Source organism: Microcaecilia unicolor, chromosome 13 (assembly GCF_901765095.1).
Source record: "Microcaecilia unicolor chromosome 13, aMicUni1.1, whole genome shotgun sequence".
Lineage (NCBI taxonomy): Eukaryota > Metazoa > Chordata > Amphibia > Gymnophiona > Siphonopidae > Microcaecilia > Microcaecilia unicolor.
In genome coordinates this window covers 59285455-59302634 of record NC_044043.1, presented here as the reverse complement: position 1 = coordinate 59302634, position 17180 = coordinate 59285455, and the positions used below count along the sequence as shown (strand labels likewise).

Sequence of the window (17180 nt, the reverse complement as noted above, 5' to 3'; positions counted from 1 at the left end):
TACATGCTGGATTTCCTATTTCATATAAGGAATCTAGGTCTGTACTGAGAAACAGAGACATTGGTATTTACAGCTGCCCTGGGGCAGATCTACATGTCTGCTATAGGGGCAGCTACAAGTACCAACATCCAGGGAACCCCCTCCAGTCAAGACCGCCAAATGCCAGATCTTTCTCTTCCCACCATTTGAGCCCTCCATGGCACCCCTTCCCCCTAACATCCCACCTGTGGCATACAAACCACACGGGATCAAGTCCCCCTGTGGTACCCACTCCCCCACAGTGAAGGCCTCCACATGTGGGCACCAACCCAACATGTGGCAGCCTCCTCTTGGCCCAATTTCCCCTCAGGTATCATCTCCAGAAATGCCCCCCAATCCTCTACCTACTCCCTAGTCTTACTGGGGGTCCCTGGAGTCCAGTGGGGCGGAAGGAATACTCACTTGCTCCCAACTTGAGGTTCAGGCATCCGAAATGACCCAGACTTCTAGCGGTAATATCATGGTATCACCACTAGGGGACAGGCTTCCATACACAGCACAGATGCCCCCAGCCATTAAAATGGAAACTCTTCCTGCAGGGTACTGCTAACTGAGCAATGAACTAAAAAATATATGGAGAGAAACAATTTATTTTCAACAGATTTATCAAACAGAAATAATTTATATCGTCTTAATAACAGTTAACAGCAGGGTGAACTCCCCTATATACTGTACTACATAATCTCTTCTTTCTCCCTCTCACTTTATCCCTCCTTTGTACTGTACCTGAATGTAACTTGCTTTAAGCTGCAACTGGAAAAGGCATGATCTAAATCCAAATCCCTTTCCTTATCTCAGAGAGTCTCACTCCCTCCCCTTCCTGCATAAATTTCTTTCTCCTCCTTCACCACCTTTCCTCTGTAACAATACTTGAAGAGAATGAGGAGACCATTGCCAGCAATTATATGCAGAGTGCACTCAGATGTTGAACATCTGTCCATGTTTCACTGCAGAAGCCAAAGGTGCTCTACCCTGCCTTGTCCTGCCCTGCCTACCATCTCCCTACTTGGGTTCTGGGGCATAAAGGCGCTGATGCTCAAAAGTAAACATGGGTGCTCGAGGCCTTTAGCGCCAGACTAGCGCCCACATTTACCTGCGCAGAATGTTCAGAGGCCCGGAGAACACAGGAACAAACAAGCACGCAGACAAACAGCACAAGAAGCATGCTAATGTAGTCGAGCTCAAGAAAATGAGGTCATTTTGTATTCCTCCCCAATGCTCAGAAAAAAGCGCCCAAAACAAAACTGCCTTACCGCTGCAAAAAAATAATGTTGGAAGAGTGGATTTCTCCTGATTCTTTCTTCAAATTCTGTCAGTTTTGATTACTTTTGAAAGAAGAAGGAAGCCCAAATAACAGTCGTGAGAAACAAATATGCGTAAGTCACAGCAGACTCAAAAGTGAAAGCACACCACGGCTTCTGTTTCCTGATTTTAAATATAAGCGTTCAAGCTAAAAAAAAAAAAAAAAAAAATTTTAATGCTTATATTTAGGCCACAAAAAACAGCTGCCAATGTGTGCTTCACTTTCAGGTTTTGCCAGACATATGCGCACAGGAGTCGAGCTTATTACGAGACTCCTCTGTGCCTGCGCCAAGCACAATCCTCCCGCTGAACTCCCTAATGCTCAATGCTATGAGCACACCTATATTTGCATCTCATTATTTTTTATTTTATTTTATTTGTAGCATTTATACCCCGCTCTTTCCTGCTCAATAGCAGGTTCAGTGCGGCTTACAAAGTATGGGTACAAAAGTATCATGGAAATAACATAGTTGTATAAAGTAGAGCAATGTATGGGTACAAAAATGTCACAGAGATGACACCATTGTATAGAGTGGAACAAGAGGAAGAGATGTGGGGGGAAGAATTGGGCATGGGTAATATTAGTGGTGTGGGTTGTTCGTAAATTAAGTTGGGTTGTTTGGATAGGCTTGTTTGAAGAGGTAAGTTTTCAGTAGCTTCCGGAAGGGTAGGTGTTCGTTGGTTGTTCGGATGTGTCTTGGTATGGCGTTCCAGAGTTGGCTGCCTATAACGGAGAAATTGGATGCGTAGTAGGTTTTGTATTTAAGACCTTTGCAGTTGGGAAGGTGTAGATTGAGATACGTTTGAGAAGATTTGGACCCGTTTCTGGCTGAGCATTAGGGAGTTGCTTTTCTGTGCTGTTTTGACGCTGTTTGGAGCAGCGCCAGAGTTTTGAGCATCTGGGCCAAGGTATTCTAAGGAACAGGAAAGATCCAGTGAGTGCTAAGCTCACTGTGAACTTCATTTGATCCTTTTTACAGTCACACCCTTGGTATTCTCTGCTCACATGTGATTCTGCCCAATCCCCATCTCACATTGCTCCCTGCCCTCCCCCTCCCGCATACTTCTCACATTCTCTGACTCATCCCTACCTCTTTTGTGCTGCTGACTGACCCCTTCCCCTGTCTCTCATGTACATCTTCCCAGCTCCCTGAAGTAATCAGAACTAGGCAGGGCTTTGCAGCCTCAGTCTGTCAGAATCTTCCCCATCTTTCTTCCCTCTGTGTCCTGTGGCCATGGGATAAAGTCTGCCCGTACCAGCCGCTGCAGGTACACTAGCATGATCAGGTCAATGAGCACCAAGGGAAGGAGGAAGCAGTGGCCATGTGGCATTGTCTGCAGGTTCCACATCAGGTAGCCAGTGAGATAGAGCTGGGCCCCCAGACGGAAGCAGATGAAGGTGAGCAAGTTGATGTACTTGTTGACCCTGTAGAAGACGGAGTCCTGAGCATTGCTGAGTTTCAGCAGCAGGCGTGTGTGTAAGAAGACACTGTTCACTTCTACCAGGAGTGCAATGACAGCTCCGGAGACATAGCAGCCCATGACTGTGGCATAAGCGAAGCAGGGGACCACCTGGAGGAGAGGAAGGTGCAGGTGAATGTGCTGTAACGAAAGGCAAGAGATCAGTCTGTTCTGCGCCATCAGTAGGAGGCACTTTCTCCTCCAGTTTATTGCTGGTGTGTGTCCTGATGGGTCTGCTGCACTTTCACATGTCAAGTTTCATGGACAAATCCTCAATGTTTTGTCAGGGTGTTCCAGAACTGGTGGAAACTGCCCTATTATTCCTGCTGCCTCACTCTTCAAACTAGAAAACAACAGAACAAAGTCTGGAATGGTAGGACTGCAAGAGCTAGTACCTGGATCTCATTAATTCATCCCTATTGCAGCCTAAACCCCACACATTTTTCTTGTTAGATTCTTTGGGTTAGTGAATACTGGTGTAAGTGTGTGTGTGTGTGTGTGTGTGTGTATATATATATATATATATATATATATATATTGCTGCAGCCAGGAAAATCATGCCCACTGTCTTTTATTGGGATCTGTAAATGTTTACAAAAATCTGTTAAAACAAATAGTACCACCTTTGGACGAACCCTCCACCCCTGATCTGGTTTTAAAATGTTGGTGCCCCCAGGAATTTCCCTCCCCTATCCCAAATGTTTAAATGTAACACTCCCTGGATCCACCCTCCAATCATCATTCCATGTTTAAAGTAACAATCCCCTATCACCCATCTGCAGGGGACCTGCTTTAAAAAAAGGATTATGGGTAGGGGTTATTTTAAAACATCTCCCCCACCCTGAGCATGGGCCGATGCTTAGAACTCCCACGGTAAAGCCAATGGTGCACAACCCATACCGCCAGAACAGCGCTGAAAACCAGCTCACCAATGCTCAAAGGAAATGGTATTCAAATTATATGTGCGTTGTAAAAATGAAAGCAAGGGGCGGAATGTGCTTGGCGCACTTGCAGAAGAGTTTTGCAGTAAGCTCAGCTCTTGTGCGCATGTGCCAGCCAGACCTGAAAGTGAATCACACATTAGCGCCTGTTTTCTGCGCCTTTAAATATAAGCTTTTCAGTTGTTTTTTACGTGGAAGGCTTATATTTAAATGCAGGAAACAGGCGTCAATGTTTGCCTTCACTTTTGGGTTTGCTCTGACTCACGCACATTCGTCTCTCTCTACCAGCACTTAGGGGCTTGCATGGGCTTCCTTCTGCTTCCACATTAAATAAAAACTGTCAGATTTTAAAGGAAGAATCATGAGAAATCCTCTCTTCAAACACCCTAACGCCTGCTCTGAGCTGTAAGGGGGTCTTTGTTTTCCGCGCTGTTCTTTGAGCATTGGGAGGGAGTAGGAAATAACCTCATTAACATCCATTTGGCTACATTTGCATGCTATTTGTGCTAATCTTTGGCGCACATATTGTCTCTTGTGCTAGAGCCTTCTACACTCACTAAGGCCAGTGCTAATTGCCTCTACGGCCCGCATTACATTTTGAGCATTGACCCATGATATTCCTAGGCACAGTTAACATCTCCTGAGGTGCTGTGCAAAATTTAAAGCAAGTTGCATTACTCATTTTGCATAACAGTGGACTGCTTTGCAGCACATCATTATTTAATGCACATTAGGGTGAACATTTTTGTGTTATGCTGCATTATTGGCTAAGACAAGACCTATTGTGTGGGTCAAATTGCACTGCAGAGACACGCCTGTGCTATCTCCAGGGCAAGAGAGGGAGTGTTTAGGCAGGTCAGGAGGGCGCTATTGTTTAAAACTAAAAGAATTTATTATAGCCAGGCTGGATGCAGAGCAGAGAGGAGCAGGATGGCTGACAGTGGCTAATTAAAAGCCCACACAGGGTGAATGAACCTTGAAGGCCCCAAGGAGACCCTCCAGAGGTGTGTGCCACATGTTCATAACATAAAGAAAAAAGTGGTAGAACCCGGATACGTTTTTATTGGACTAACAACACATTTCTTGACTAGATTTCAGGAACTAATGTTCCTTTTCTTAGACCAGAACAAAATGAGCAAAAGATGAGATTACTAGCAAATGTAAGTGAATCAGAAAAAGCATTCCCGTGATAAAAAGAAGGGGAAAGGGGGTGGGGAGTGAGGAGGTTGATGGGTGATCAGAAGGTGACAGTTAATGTGAAAAACTGAGGGCTGTTCTTGGGCAGTGAAAGAAGTTACTAGAATATGAAAAAAGATAGAATTTACTGCATGGATGTGAGTGATTTGAGAAAAACTGGGTTGTGTATAAATTAATAAGTCATAGTAGGCCAGACCTATGATTTAGGAAGTGAATCCCTTGTCCCAGGCAATACCCAGACATATCAAGTCACATTCATTGGGCATGCATTTAGTCTCCTTCTCTAGCTCTCATGGTTAAATGTGTTTTTCACAAGCATTTGCTCTGCTCCCTGGTCTATGGCCTGCTATACCTCATCTTTTCTACTTTCCAATTCTTTACCTCCTGTGACCTGGCATTCTCACTCTCCAATACCTACTCCCCCCCTTCCACCCTGGTGGACTGTGAACTTTGCTGTGTGGCCAGCAGCGTTGAGGATGCTCCTTCCGGATGGCACAGGCCTTCCTTCTGCCATGCCCGCCTCCTCTGACACAACTTCCTGTTTCTAGCAGGTAAGTGGGCTGCAGCAGAGGGACAGAGATCTGCGCCAGTTGTAAGCAGCATCTTCAACATTGCAGACCACACAGCAAGGTTCACAGTGCACCGTGTATTGGTTAGTGAGAGGTGCCAGGTGTGCAGAAGGTGGGTGGAGGGAAGGAAGATCTCCAGACTTGCCAGGGTAGAAAGCAAAGCAATGCTAGACCCACCGGGGTGGGGGGAGTAAGGGATGAGAAAAGGATGCTTGCTGGACCCCAGGGCAGGAAGGAGAGGAAAAGATGATAGTACTATGGGGAAGGAGGAACAAGGAAAGATGCTAGACCTGTGGGGGAGAGGGGAAGGGACGCTTGCTGGGAAGAGTAGCATGAGGACAGGAGAAAGGGAAGAGAGATGGAGGGATGCTGGAGTGAAGTGGGGCGCAGGAAGGAAAAAAAGAGATGTGATCCCCAGGGGTGGGGGGCTGAGGGACAGGAGGGAAGGAAGAGTAATGCTGGCTCCTGGGGGTGGGGATAGGAAGAAGAAAAGAGAGATGCTGGTCTGTGGGGGTTGGGGAAAACAGGAGGAAAGGAAGAAAGATGCTTGCCCCTGGGGATAGAGGACAAGAGGGAAGGAAGAGAGATACTGGCTCTTGGGGAGGGGAGAGAGGTGGGGGACAGGAGGGAAGGAAGGAAGATGGAGTGATCCTGGTGCCAGAGGTAGGATGAGGATGGATGGGGTGGGGGAAGAAAGAATGAGAGGAGAAGCTGGACATGGGAAGGGATAAGTTCACAGAAGGACAATGCTACACATGGGGAGGGAGGATAGGGACATGGACACAGAGGGGTGATGATGAACAGGGCAAGAATAAGCATACAGAGAAGGGACATATGCAACATAGCAGAAGGATAGGGGCAGGGAAACAGAGATACTGGATAGGGCAGATAGGGACGCAGAGGGAAGATGAACGATGGATAGAGAAAGAAGAAATGTCAAATGAAGAAGGAAACCCTGGCAAAAGAAGACAGAAGAAAGCCGAAACCAGACAACAAAAGTAGAAAAAGTAATTTTATTTTCTATTTATTGATTAGAATATGTTAGTTTTTGGAATGTATATATGCTAGAACTAGTTTAAAACATAGCTGGGGCCCAAAAGAGAAACCTCACTTATTGGCTTTAAATCTCCAGCATAGCTGTGGAAAGTCTCTAGCTTTGGGATGAGTCACCCTTGGCATCTGTGAGGTAATAGCAGAGATTTATAAGAATTCTGTCCAGATTCAGAATCATCAGTTCAGCAGCTCTTAAATATACGTAAAGTTAGAAATTAAAAGTAGTTTGCATCCCCCCCCCCCTTCATGAAAACTGCCCACTGGCTTCCCATAACCCACAGGATCACCTATAAACTACTCTTGCTAGTATTCAAAACTCTATCTTTGGGTGAACCCGCATACCTCTCTTGTCATCTTATACAATACACCTCTGCATTCTCTCAGATACTTGAACCAAACCCAGCTCACAGTACCTAGCTACAAAGAACTAGTTCATGAACACAACAGAGCTTCAATTTTCTCTGTACAAGGGCCCCACCTCTGGAATTCACTACCCCCATACCTGGGACTACAAACATCCTTACCCTAATTTAAGGCCGATTTCAAGACTTTTCTATTTAATGATACTTTCTTATTATTTATTTGTTACATTTGTATCCCACATTTTCCCACCTATTTGTAGGCTCAATGTGGCTTACATATTCTGCTAATCCTTCCCCGGCTACCCCCAAGAGTGATTGAGAACTTACCCAGTGTTTGTCCCCCTCCCCTCTTTTTCTTTGAATAAATGGAGTTCCATCCCCCCTTCCCTCATTCTCTGTCTTATGTTCCTGATCACCTTAACCAACTTTTATAAATGAATATTGTAAGCTACCTAGATGGCATGTCTGAATGATGGAATAGTAAATCTTAATAAACTTGGAAACTTGGTAATGCTGCTGAATATCATCGCTCACCGGCCATTCCATAACTGGTTGGGTTAGGAGCTATCTGGAGGAGAAGTTTGGACAGAGCCGCTACTTAACTGGTTAGTGGTGATGCTAAGTATTGGATAAAGCTGGACAGCAAAACAACTTCCTAACCAGTAGAATAGCTAGATGACCGATTTAGGGTGGGTCCAAGAGACCAAGCAGTGGGCCCAAAATTTCATTTCTGCCCCTTCCTGGCACCCCCCCCCCCAAACTATAAGAAATTCCAAAATTTCATCTCTGCCCCCCTTCCTGGTGCCCCTCCCCAATCAAAAGAAATACCTGAGCTGGTCGGGATCCCCAAGACCCATCAGCCGAAGATCACCTCTCCCCTCCAAAAGAACCTACACTTTGCGCTATGAGCAGCAGTGTCCTCGTGCCACCGCCGGCCTCCACACATGCTCAGCTTTGTAAATGTGTACTGTGCGAAAACTGAGCATGTGCAGTTGAGGGGGCAGGGGGAGCCAGTGGCCGGTAGCCAGCAGCAGTGGCTTGGGAATATTGCCACTCATTGCACAAGGTGTAAGTTAATTCGGGTGGGAAGCAGTTCTTCCACCAGTGGGGCTTGGGGATTCCTGTCAGCCACACTAATGGAATGCAAATTTTGGGTGGGCCTGGCCACACCACTGGTCCTAACTTTATCCACCAAATTAACCGGGCACTGGTCTGAATATTGGCCAGTGCCTGGTTAACTTCCGGGTTGCTGCACATTCCTGGATGCTCAGTGCCAGAAGCTGCACATTGCCTGGCATTGAATATCTGGAGTTAGTTCAGCCCATGGCTCTAAGCTGCCGCCACGGGATGAATATCAGGCCCTGTGTGCAAAGACTTGTGTAAACATCAGAGCACTGCTCATTTAAATCCCATGATAATGAAGGCATAGGTGGTGGAATAGGATGGGCCACTGGAGCAATGATCTAATATTTTGCTCAACACATCATCAGCAACTAAAGAGCTTGAAGATAGGGCTGCAGATTGTTTTGTGTGGTCCTCCATCCATCCAAAAAAATACCCCTCTGCCCTGAATGAAGGTTTTATCTATTAAACCCAGCTGCACTAGAAGTGTACAAAAGATTCAAAGACTGAGCACAAATTTTTCTAATGTTGGGGCTTTAACACGTGATCTGAGGAGGAGTAAAACGTTAGCTCATTCTATGCCTAGCATTAGTGAAGATTTCATGTGTTTCTTCTTTTTGTGTGAGTAGGAATTACCTGCAACTGTTTTCCTGTTGTACTGAAGTAGCATAGCTAGAATTGATTTTTTGGAGTGGCACAAAAACATGGTGGGGGGGGGGGGGTAGAGGCACTAGGCATATTAGTGTCGAAGTCATATTAGTTATATTCTTAGAATAGAAAAATATATGAACATAAGAATAGCCATACTGGGTCAGACCAATGGTCCATGTAGCCTAGTATCGTCTTTCCAACAGTGGCCAAGTGAGGACACAAGTACCTGGCAGAAACCCAACTAGTAAATTGCACTGGCTCCCAATCAAAGAATGTATCGCTTTCAAGATCTGCACCCTGGTCCACAAAATTATTTACGGTGAAGCCCCAGGATACATGACCGACCTCATAGACCTACCAACCAGAAACACAGTCGCATCAACACGGACATACCTAAATCTCCACTACCCAAGCTGTAAAGGACTCAAATACAAATCAACCTATGCATCCAGCTTCTCCTACATAAGCACACAACTGTGGAATGCATTACCAAAAACTGTGAAAACAACGTATGACCACCTCAACTTCTGGAAGCTACTAAAGACTAACCTGTTCAATAAGGCATACCCTACCAACCCAACTTAAGTACCTGAACCCTGCAACACAACGTAACTAAAGTTCGTAGTGAACACTACATAATTCTCCTTCTCTGATTCACAATGTGTCTGTAACAATGAACCTCATTCGACTATAACATCACTTTGTACTTGTTTCTCTACCGGAGTTGGCAAACGCCTTCACGGTACAATGTAAGCCACATTGAGCCTGCAAATAGGTGGGAAAATGTGGGATACAAATGCAACAAATAAATAAAAATAAATACATTTCATGCTAGCAATCCCAGGGCGGACAGTGGCTTCCCCATGTCTGTCTCAATAGCAGACTAAGGATTTTTCCTCCAGAAACTTGTCCAAACTCTTTTTAAGCCCAGATACGCTTTATCATGTACCTAAAAAATAATTTCTACATGAAAGTCTGCACTAGCTGTCATGCATGACACTTTGCATATTTTAAACTCAAATTTTCAAGCACTTACCAACACCAAACCATATATACACTTATAAAAACAATTCAATTAATCTTTAGTAATAAGACAGGTATGCAGGTACATGTGGTACCTCTTAAGTCTTTTTATATCTATTGCAGTTTATAAATACACAAAATTAATATTGTGTAGAATGCAAAGAACACATTATAAAAACATTAGAAGTAAATTAATCATATACTAAAGCAAATGCCAGTGTACTTTCATAAGTCCTTTTTCCAGAATGTTCAAGCAGCATAACCATAATAAACAATAATTATATGAACATAAGAAGTGCAGCAGGTGCAGAGGAGAACTAAGATGTTTCACTTTGTAACCCAAAAGACAAAAACATTATATTAAAGTTTTTATGTCACCTCAGTAAAGGCAACACAAAATTCCTCCACTGCCAGACACTGTGAAGGAACACAAAACTTTGCAAAAAGATACTCAGAATCTTACATGACAACACTAATTCCCAGGACTCACACAACAACCACCTTATCTATGGTAAGGCAATACTGCAAATATTACACTGGGCTGTAAAACACCAATAAATCACCTACTGAGAAAACAGAACAAGCAGGACTCTCACGGATCAATACACAGAAAGTACATGCTAGTAGAATATCACATCTCATCACACATGCCGTACACTGACAAAGACTTAGCAACTATAGAACAAGGGAACAAAAATTAGTAACAGAGATATAAAGGCAAACATTGAACAGGAAACCCCAAAAGGTCTGACTCTGCATGCTGTGCAGCACTAGAGAAAGAGAAAGAGAACTACATTTCCACAAATAATGAGCAAAATACAGAGACATCAGAGACATTTCCCAAAGCTGAAACATTCCAATTAGTAAATTCACAATAAAATATCTTTTTTTTCTATCTTTCTTGTTTGGGCATTTTATTTTTCTAATTGCTTTGGTCCCAGTCTCTCTTTTCTACTTTCCTCTGTCTTCTCCTAACTCTCATTCCAGAGTCTGTTGTCTATTTGCAATATCTCCTCTGTCCTCCTATCTTCTTCCATTCTTCTGCCCACATCTATCTCTGATGTTGATCTTCTCGTCCTTTTCTTTTCTCTTTAACCACTTGAAATTATTTTCCTTCTCAGCCTTCATTTTTCAGTCTCCCTCTTTTTATGTTTTACCTATTAATGCACCAAACAAGGGTACTCCTGCCATGGCAAGGTTCAGCCAGGCACTGGGAAGGGGGATGACCTGTCTGTCATGGTGGTCCAGTGGACCCCAGACCTCCTACCCCCTAATAAGTAAGGCCCTGGTGTTATAGTGGATCCCCTCCCCCCCAAAAAAAACAAAAACCATGGTGGTCCAATGGGACCCCTGTCAAGGATGCCTCCAAAACATCCCCTGGTGGCCTAGCGGTGACCCCCACAAACCCCTCGTACCTGGAAGAGAGGAGGGACACAGTCCTGGTTCCTCCTCAAGTTCAGCGTGTCTCAAAATGGCAGCGTCCAGACTTGCCCAGCGCATCCAGGAATGTACTGGGTGGGGCCTAACCACCAACTTTTGAGTGCATGTGCCAGGCACCATCCTCCCTTTAATGCCCCCCCCCCAAACTCCCTCATGCTCATGACCGCAAACTCCCTATGACCGCACTTAAATTTGCATCTCATTAGCATTGAGCATGAGGGAGTTGTTTTTCTGTGCTGATCCAGCAGTAAAACTCTGGGGCTGCATCGGGGCACGAGCTTTAAAGGAGTCTAAACTTCTAAAGTTTAGGCTATGTGAGAGTGCCCTCTACTGGTGTCTGAAGGAGAGCATCAGGTGTTTTTCACTCTGTCACTTCTAGCAAAGTGTGCAACAAGTTTACCCCATACAGCATAATCAAAAGTCAAAAGGAATGAACACCCCCAAACCACAAACTTAACTGAAAAAGAGCCAAAATGCAGATTACTACAGCTTTCATTAACTTTTACAGATATTATTTCTTATCTTCCTCTTTCTGCAATTTGTTGTAGTTAAAAAAAAAAGAAAAGAAAAAGGGAGGTGATAATGCCTCTGTTTACATCTCTGGTCAGACCTCATTTGGAGTACTGTCTGCACCTTCAAAATGATATAAACAAGATGGAGTTAGTCCAGAAGGCAGGAACTAAAATGATTAGTGATCATCATAAAGAATACAAGGACAGAAAAGGTCTTAATATGTGTACTTTCTTCTCAGAAGATGCTCTTGGATCATGGCCTACTACCATGATAAATTTAATTTGGAGAGATTTCCATGTTTTAATTTTTACAGCTGAGAGACGTTATCCCAGGGGCTTAGCTAACATTGAGTGAGCCTGGCAAAATACTCAGGGCTGTCTGCTCTTGAACCAAGTGCCTTCTATCCAGCATCTCTCTCTCCCTTCCTTTCTCCCCTCCCCCTGCATGATTGGCGTCTCTCTCTAGCCCTCCCCTCCCCAGTCTTCCAAATCTGTAACAGGTGGCTGCAGCAATGGAAACAGGCTGTCTCCAGCTGGTCCAGCAAGGACATTCCCTCTGCTGCAACCTAACCACAGGAAATTACAACAGAGGAAAGGACCTGGCAAAGCCAGCTGGAGGCAGTTTGCTTTCATCACTGCCTCTGCCAGCCACCCGCTGCAAGTTTGGAGGACCACAGGGGGGTGAGGTCTAGAGAGAGATGCTGGGCCTGCATGGGTGGGAGATACTAGACTCTGGAAGGGGAAGAGAGGAGGGACCTGGACCACAAAGAGGGAGGGAGGAGAGGGGGAGAGATGCTGGACCTGGATGGAGGAGAAGAGAGAAAGTGACTGGACTAGGGAGGGGGAGGGATGCTGGACCAATGAGGTGATGGAGAAAGAAAGAGAGATGCTGAACTATGGTGGTAGTGGGGGTCAGGATGTGAAAGGGAGAGATACTGGCCCTGGGGTGGGAGGTGCAGGAAGAAGAGAAGGGGGGAGAAGCTGGACATAGGAAGGGACAGGGACACAAAAGAGTTGCTGGGCATGGAGGGGGCATAGGGATAGGGACACAAAGGGGAGATGCTGGATGGAACAGGTAAGGGATGCAGAAGGAAGATGGATGAAATGTTAAAAGGACAGGAGGAACTGGAAGGAAAGTTAAGAAAAAAATAAGAAAAGCGACATTGGGAAATGTGCATCTCTGATATCTTACATTTTAGTTTCTATTTCTACTATTGTGACAGGTTTTGTATATAGGTCTGGAATGTATTTGCTTTTTGCAAGGTTTGTTTACTGGAGCTCTTAAGAGGTTCCCCCACCCCACCCTGCCTCTATCTCCATCTCCATCCCCACTACCTTGGCAGAGATGGTGCTATAGAGAGCCCATTCATGGTACCGTAGCTACACCACTGCATTATCTTATCCTCTGAAACTGAAATCAAGCAACATAGCTATTAGGGACTTTAAGAATACATGTTCCAGAAGTAGAACAGGCAGTGCAGGAACAGGCAAACCAGGCACTGCCTAGGTCCCAAATGTTTGGGGGTGTGAGCCCTGTCAAACAGATCTTAATCTGAGTCTGTCTGGGCCCTACATTGGAAACAGATGTCATCAATTGCAGCTTCTATCAGTCCTTACAAAACCAAGCTGGAATCATTAGCCAGTACAGAGGAGTTAAAGGAGCAGTCTAATGGTTAGTATAGTTGGCTGAGAACCAGGTTCAATTCCCACTGTGGCTTCTTGTGAGCTTGGGCAAATCAGTGCACTCTCCATTGCCCCAGGTACAAAACTAGGGACAAAGAAAATACCCATTGTGGTTGTATCACAGAAAGGCAGTATATTAAGGCTGCCAACTGGATCCAGATTTGCAGGCCAGAGCTGATCCAGTCCTGGGCTTATCCCATTGAATGCAGGAGCTTGTGGTTCTGATATCCTAATTGCATTCCCTATAAAAAGCAGGACTACAAGTTCCAGCATGCACTGGGGTAAACCCAGGACTGGATCAACCCTGTCTTGCAAATCTGGATCCAGTTGGCAGCCTAACAGTATATCAAAATTCACATAAACATGCTATGCATTGGTTCCCTCCCTCTGGATTCATTGAGCCAGCCTCTGAAAAATAGGTACTATCAGCCATCATCATGCATTCCTCCCTCCTCCACCACTCCAAATGTTTCTTCAACCCATTTAGAAAAAAACTCCCAGTACTCCAAGATGCAATAACCAGCCAAGTAGGAGGTGGGAATTATAAAGACTGGAGCAAGTACTTGCTGGAGTCAGTAGAGGGCAGAACACTTAACTGTGTTGACAGAGCATAGTGGTAATTTTAACCTGCCACACTTAAATGACATACGTAGATGTGAAAGGTAATGGATTGGCGTTGTATACATTTGTGAGATTCAAAAATGTTGTCTTATGGTAGGGAATCAAACACCCAAGATGTAATTGGACAAATCAGATCCTAGAGGTCGGGAGTCTCTTACTAACAGCACAGAAATGGGAAGACTTGATATCTATCAAAGAATAGAAGAAAATGTACTCAGTGTTGCTCCACTTCAGTTTCTGTATGTAAGTAGCAATATCAGATTCTCCCTAGCTCCTGTTAGACTTCAATCACTTCACCCTTACCATGATTTCCTAGCGTGTAGATGATAAAGAGAAAGCATCATGCTATCATATATCTTCTAGTCCTCTCCCCACACCAAGGAATTTTGAAAAAACACAAACATTTATAGCATGAAAATGTAACGGATCCAAATTGTGGAGTATCTGGAAGTACAAATGGGATCTAGGGGACCAGCTAGAGTTAACCAGTTAGATCCTTGGGTAAATAAAGACTGCCCTGCACAGAGTGGCTTTCAATGTGACCCTGAGCAAGTCACTTAATCTTCCATTGCCCCTGGTACAAAAACTTAGATTGTGAGCCCACTAGGGACACAGAAATTACTTGCGTGTAATGTGTACAGTGTTGCACATGTCTAGTAGTGCTATAGAAACAATAAGTGGTAGTACTTGTCAATGTAGTCGTTCCTGGAGATGGCACTTGAAGGAAGAAAATTGCCAGTGTTTACTGAATATTTCAATGCGTGCATGTAGCTTCCCTGCCTCATCCCACCCACAGAAATAGTCAGTACAAAGTATGTGGAGACTTTCCTGTGTTAGCGAACTTGAAAGAAAAATGACCTGGGTTTACTATACTGAAAGTTTTGTTATCCTTTCCAGCATCGCTGGCCTGAGTATGTTCTTGGCTTATGATAACCTTCAAGACATCCGAACAGCATCTGTAGTGCTCATCTCAGGAAGAAGTTGTGACTGGTGTCTATTTAACCCTTATGTCTCTATTGACTTAGTTATAGTAATGGACTCTATAGGATCTGGGCCTGAATCTGGCTTGGAAAGCTCATTCAGGAAAGGACAGGATTTTCATTTATTTTACCAGTGCATGGTGCAGCAGAAACTCCCAGGATGCTCTAGACTGGCCATTCGCTACCATATCCACAGTGTCAGCAATGAAGTAACCTGTAAAAGACCAAGAGGTGAGGCTCATGTCAGGAGACCAAGTGCTGATGTGGTACAGAAAGTGCAACCTCATCCCAGCTGAGGGGACTTCCTTCATACGAATGCTGCTTTTGGCAATTCCCAATTGTGCAGAGTGTGGGAGAGGGGTACAGCAATAAACTGACTGCCCACAGAACTGCCCCAAATGTAGCAATGCCCTTTGAAGCTAAATATTGTAGTGACTCAGTCAGCAGAGGGCAGTTTATTGACTGATGGGAAAAACAGGACCCTGACCCACCTGAGCACATTCCACACACAGTGCATCCTGGCACAAATCTGTCAATATGTCCACCCATAGCATAGGAGCCAACTTTTCAAAATTATTGGGGGTGCTAAGCCCAATTAAAATAACCCCTTCCTGGACACATACAAGGAATTTTCTCAATATTGGGGGTGCTCAAGCACCCACAGCACCCACAGAGTCGGCTCCAATGACCCATAGTTCTTCAGTGCCACCTGGGGATTTTGTTTCACTTTATTCACGTATGCCATAAAATCCTGTCATATCCCTGTGAAACTTATTTGTCCATTCTCTTCAATAATAATAAATTTCTCAACATTGTTTGGAATATTTTGAACACATGGCATTTACTGGCATGGAAACATACCCAATGAGACACAAGGAAGCAGAGAGGAAAAAGGTGTTCCTCCATCAGAAATGTTAGTCAGCATCTCAGGTGCCTCAGATATACTGTAAATAGAGAAATAGAGAGACAGAGACATCACGAGAGAGAGAGAGAGAGAGAGATGGGAAGTCATTGCATACCTCTTCAGAAATCAGGATTCCTATTTTGGTGCCACACCCAGAAAGCTAGATTCAATGCATGAGAAAAAGAAGCATCAGGACAGATAAAGCCTACTAGGCACCCCAGATCCCAACCAGCTATGACAGAGTGAAGACCCTCCTTATCCCAGTGCACTCACCAGAGAAGCGCCCACGTGCCAGTGAGCAGGGAGTGCACCATGGAGACACTCAGGTTCCTCCAGCGCCAGCTCCGCATCTCATCCCTTGCCACGTGCTGCGGCAGAGGAAGGCGGCTGAGGATCCTGCTGAGGGCTCTGAATGCCAGGAAGGAGCAGAGCACCAGGAAAGCAGGGTATTGCTGGAGAGCCATGCTGGCACCAGCCACAGAGCACTGGTAGTTGCCAGGGAAAAGGAGCTTATGGCCTCTACAGAGCTTCTGCTACTATGAGAAAGGAACTGAGTGCCGAGCCCACTGCAGCTGCTGCTCTGTGCCTCTCAGTGACTGTTTCCCAAGCCCAGGGTACCACCCACTCATGACATTTATCCCTTTGTCTGGCACAGATCTTCCTTCAAAGGACAGAAAGAAGTGCTGTGACAGGGTCCATGAACAAAACAAAAAGAACTGCAGAGAAGTCAAGGGCCATGACTTTAACACTTCCAATGTGCACAAATAAATTCCTAGAACAGCCTCTTCCTGGTCCCTTCTCACTGCAGTGCATAGAATCTCACACATCCCTGTATCACATGTACACAAAAACTATGCCCATACCACAGGTGTAAGCTAAGACATTTACAATGGTGTTAGACCTTTATTTTGCTATTGGCACATAGGTTTGGATCCAGGGTACCAAGAGAAATACACTTAGATACATTTAAGACACAGAGGGAATGGATAATGTCTTAAAGTGAACATCATAGAGAAAATGTGTTTATTTGATACTATCAAGCATTTGGAGAAGAGCTCATTTTCAAAGCGCTTAGATTTACTTTCTAAGTCTAAGTGCTTTGAAAATACGCTTTGTGGCACGTGACTTACAATTTACTTTATAAATACATGGTGTTATGGGCAAGCAATGATGAAATAAGAGCAGCAGGTGATCTGCCTGTCTATGATGTTCAGGAGGCTGCATTTGATGAGCTCACCATTTATTTATTTATTTATTTATTTATTTTTATTTTCAGTATTTATATTCTGCCTAGACCTAAATGGTTTACAATTTTTTATT

The 17180-nt window shown here is 44.6% G+C and overlaps 1 protein-coding gene across 1 annotated transcript; it reads right to left on the bottom strand.

Moving 5' to 3' along the window:
• Window positions 1-2424: 2424 nt before the first annotated feature.
• LOC115456693 (calfacilitin-like) lies at window positions 2425-16324 on the bottom strand. Its single transcript, XM_030185935.1, has 4 exons — window positions 16134-16324; window positions 15818-15900; window positions 15088-15170; window positions 2425-2913 (listed from the first exon to the last, which is right to left on the bottom strand). The coding sequence occupies exons 1-4, from the start codon at window positions 16322-16324 to the stop codon at window positions 2527-2529; spliced, it is 744 nt and encodes a 247-aa protein (XP_030041795.1). The 3' UTR covers window positions 2425-2526.
• Between the last annotated feature and the right edge of the window lie 856 nt (window positions 16325-17180).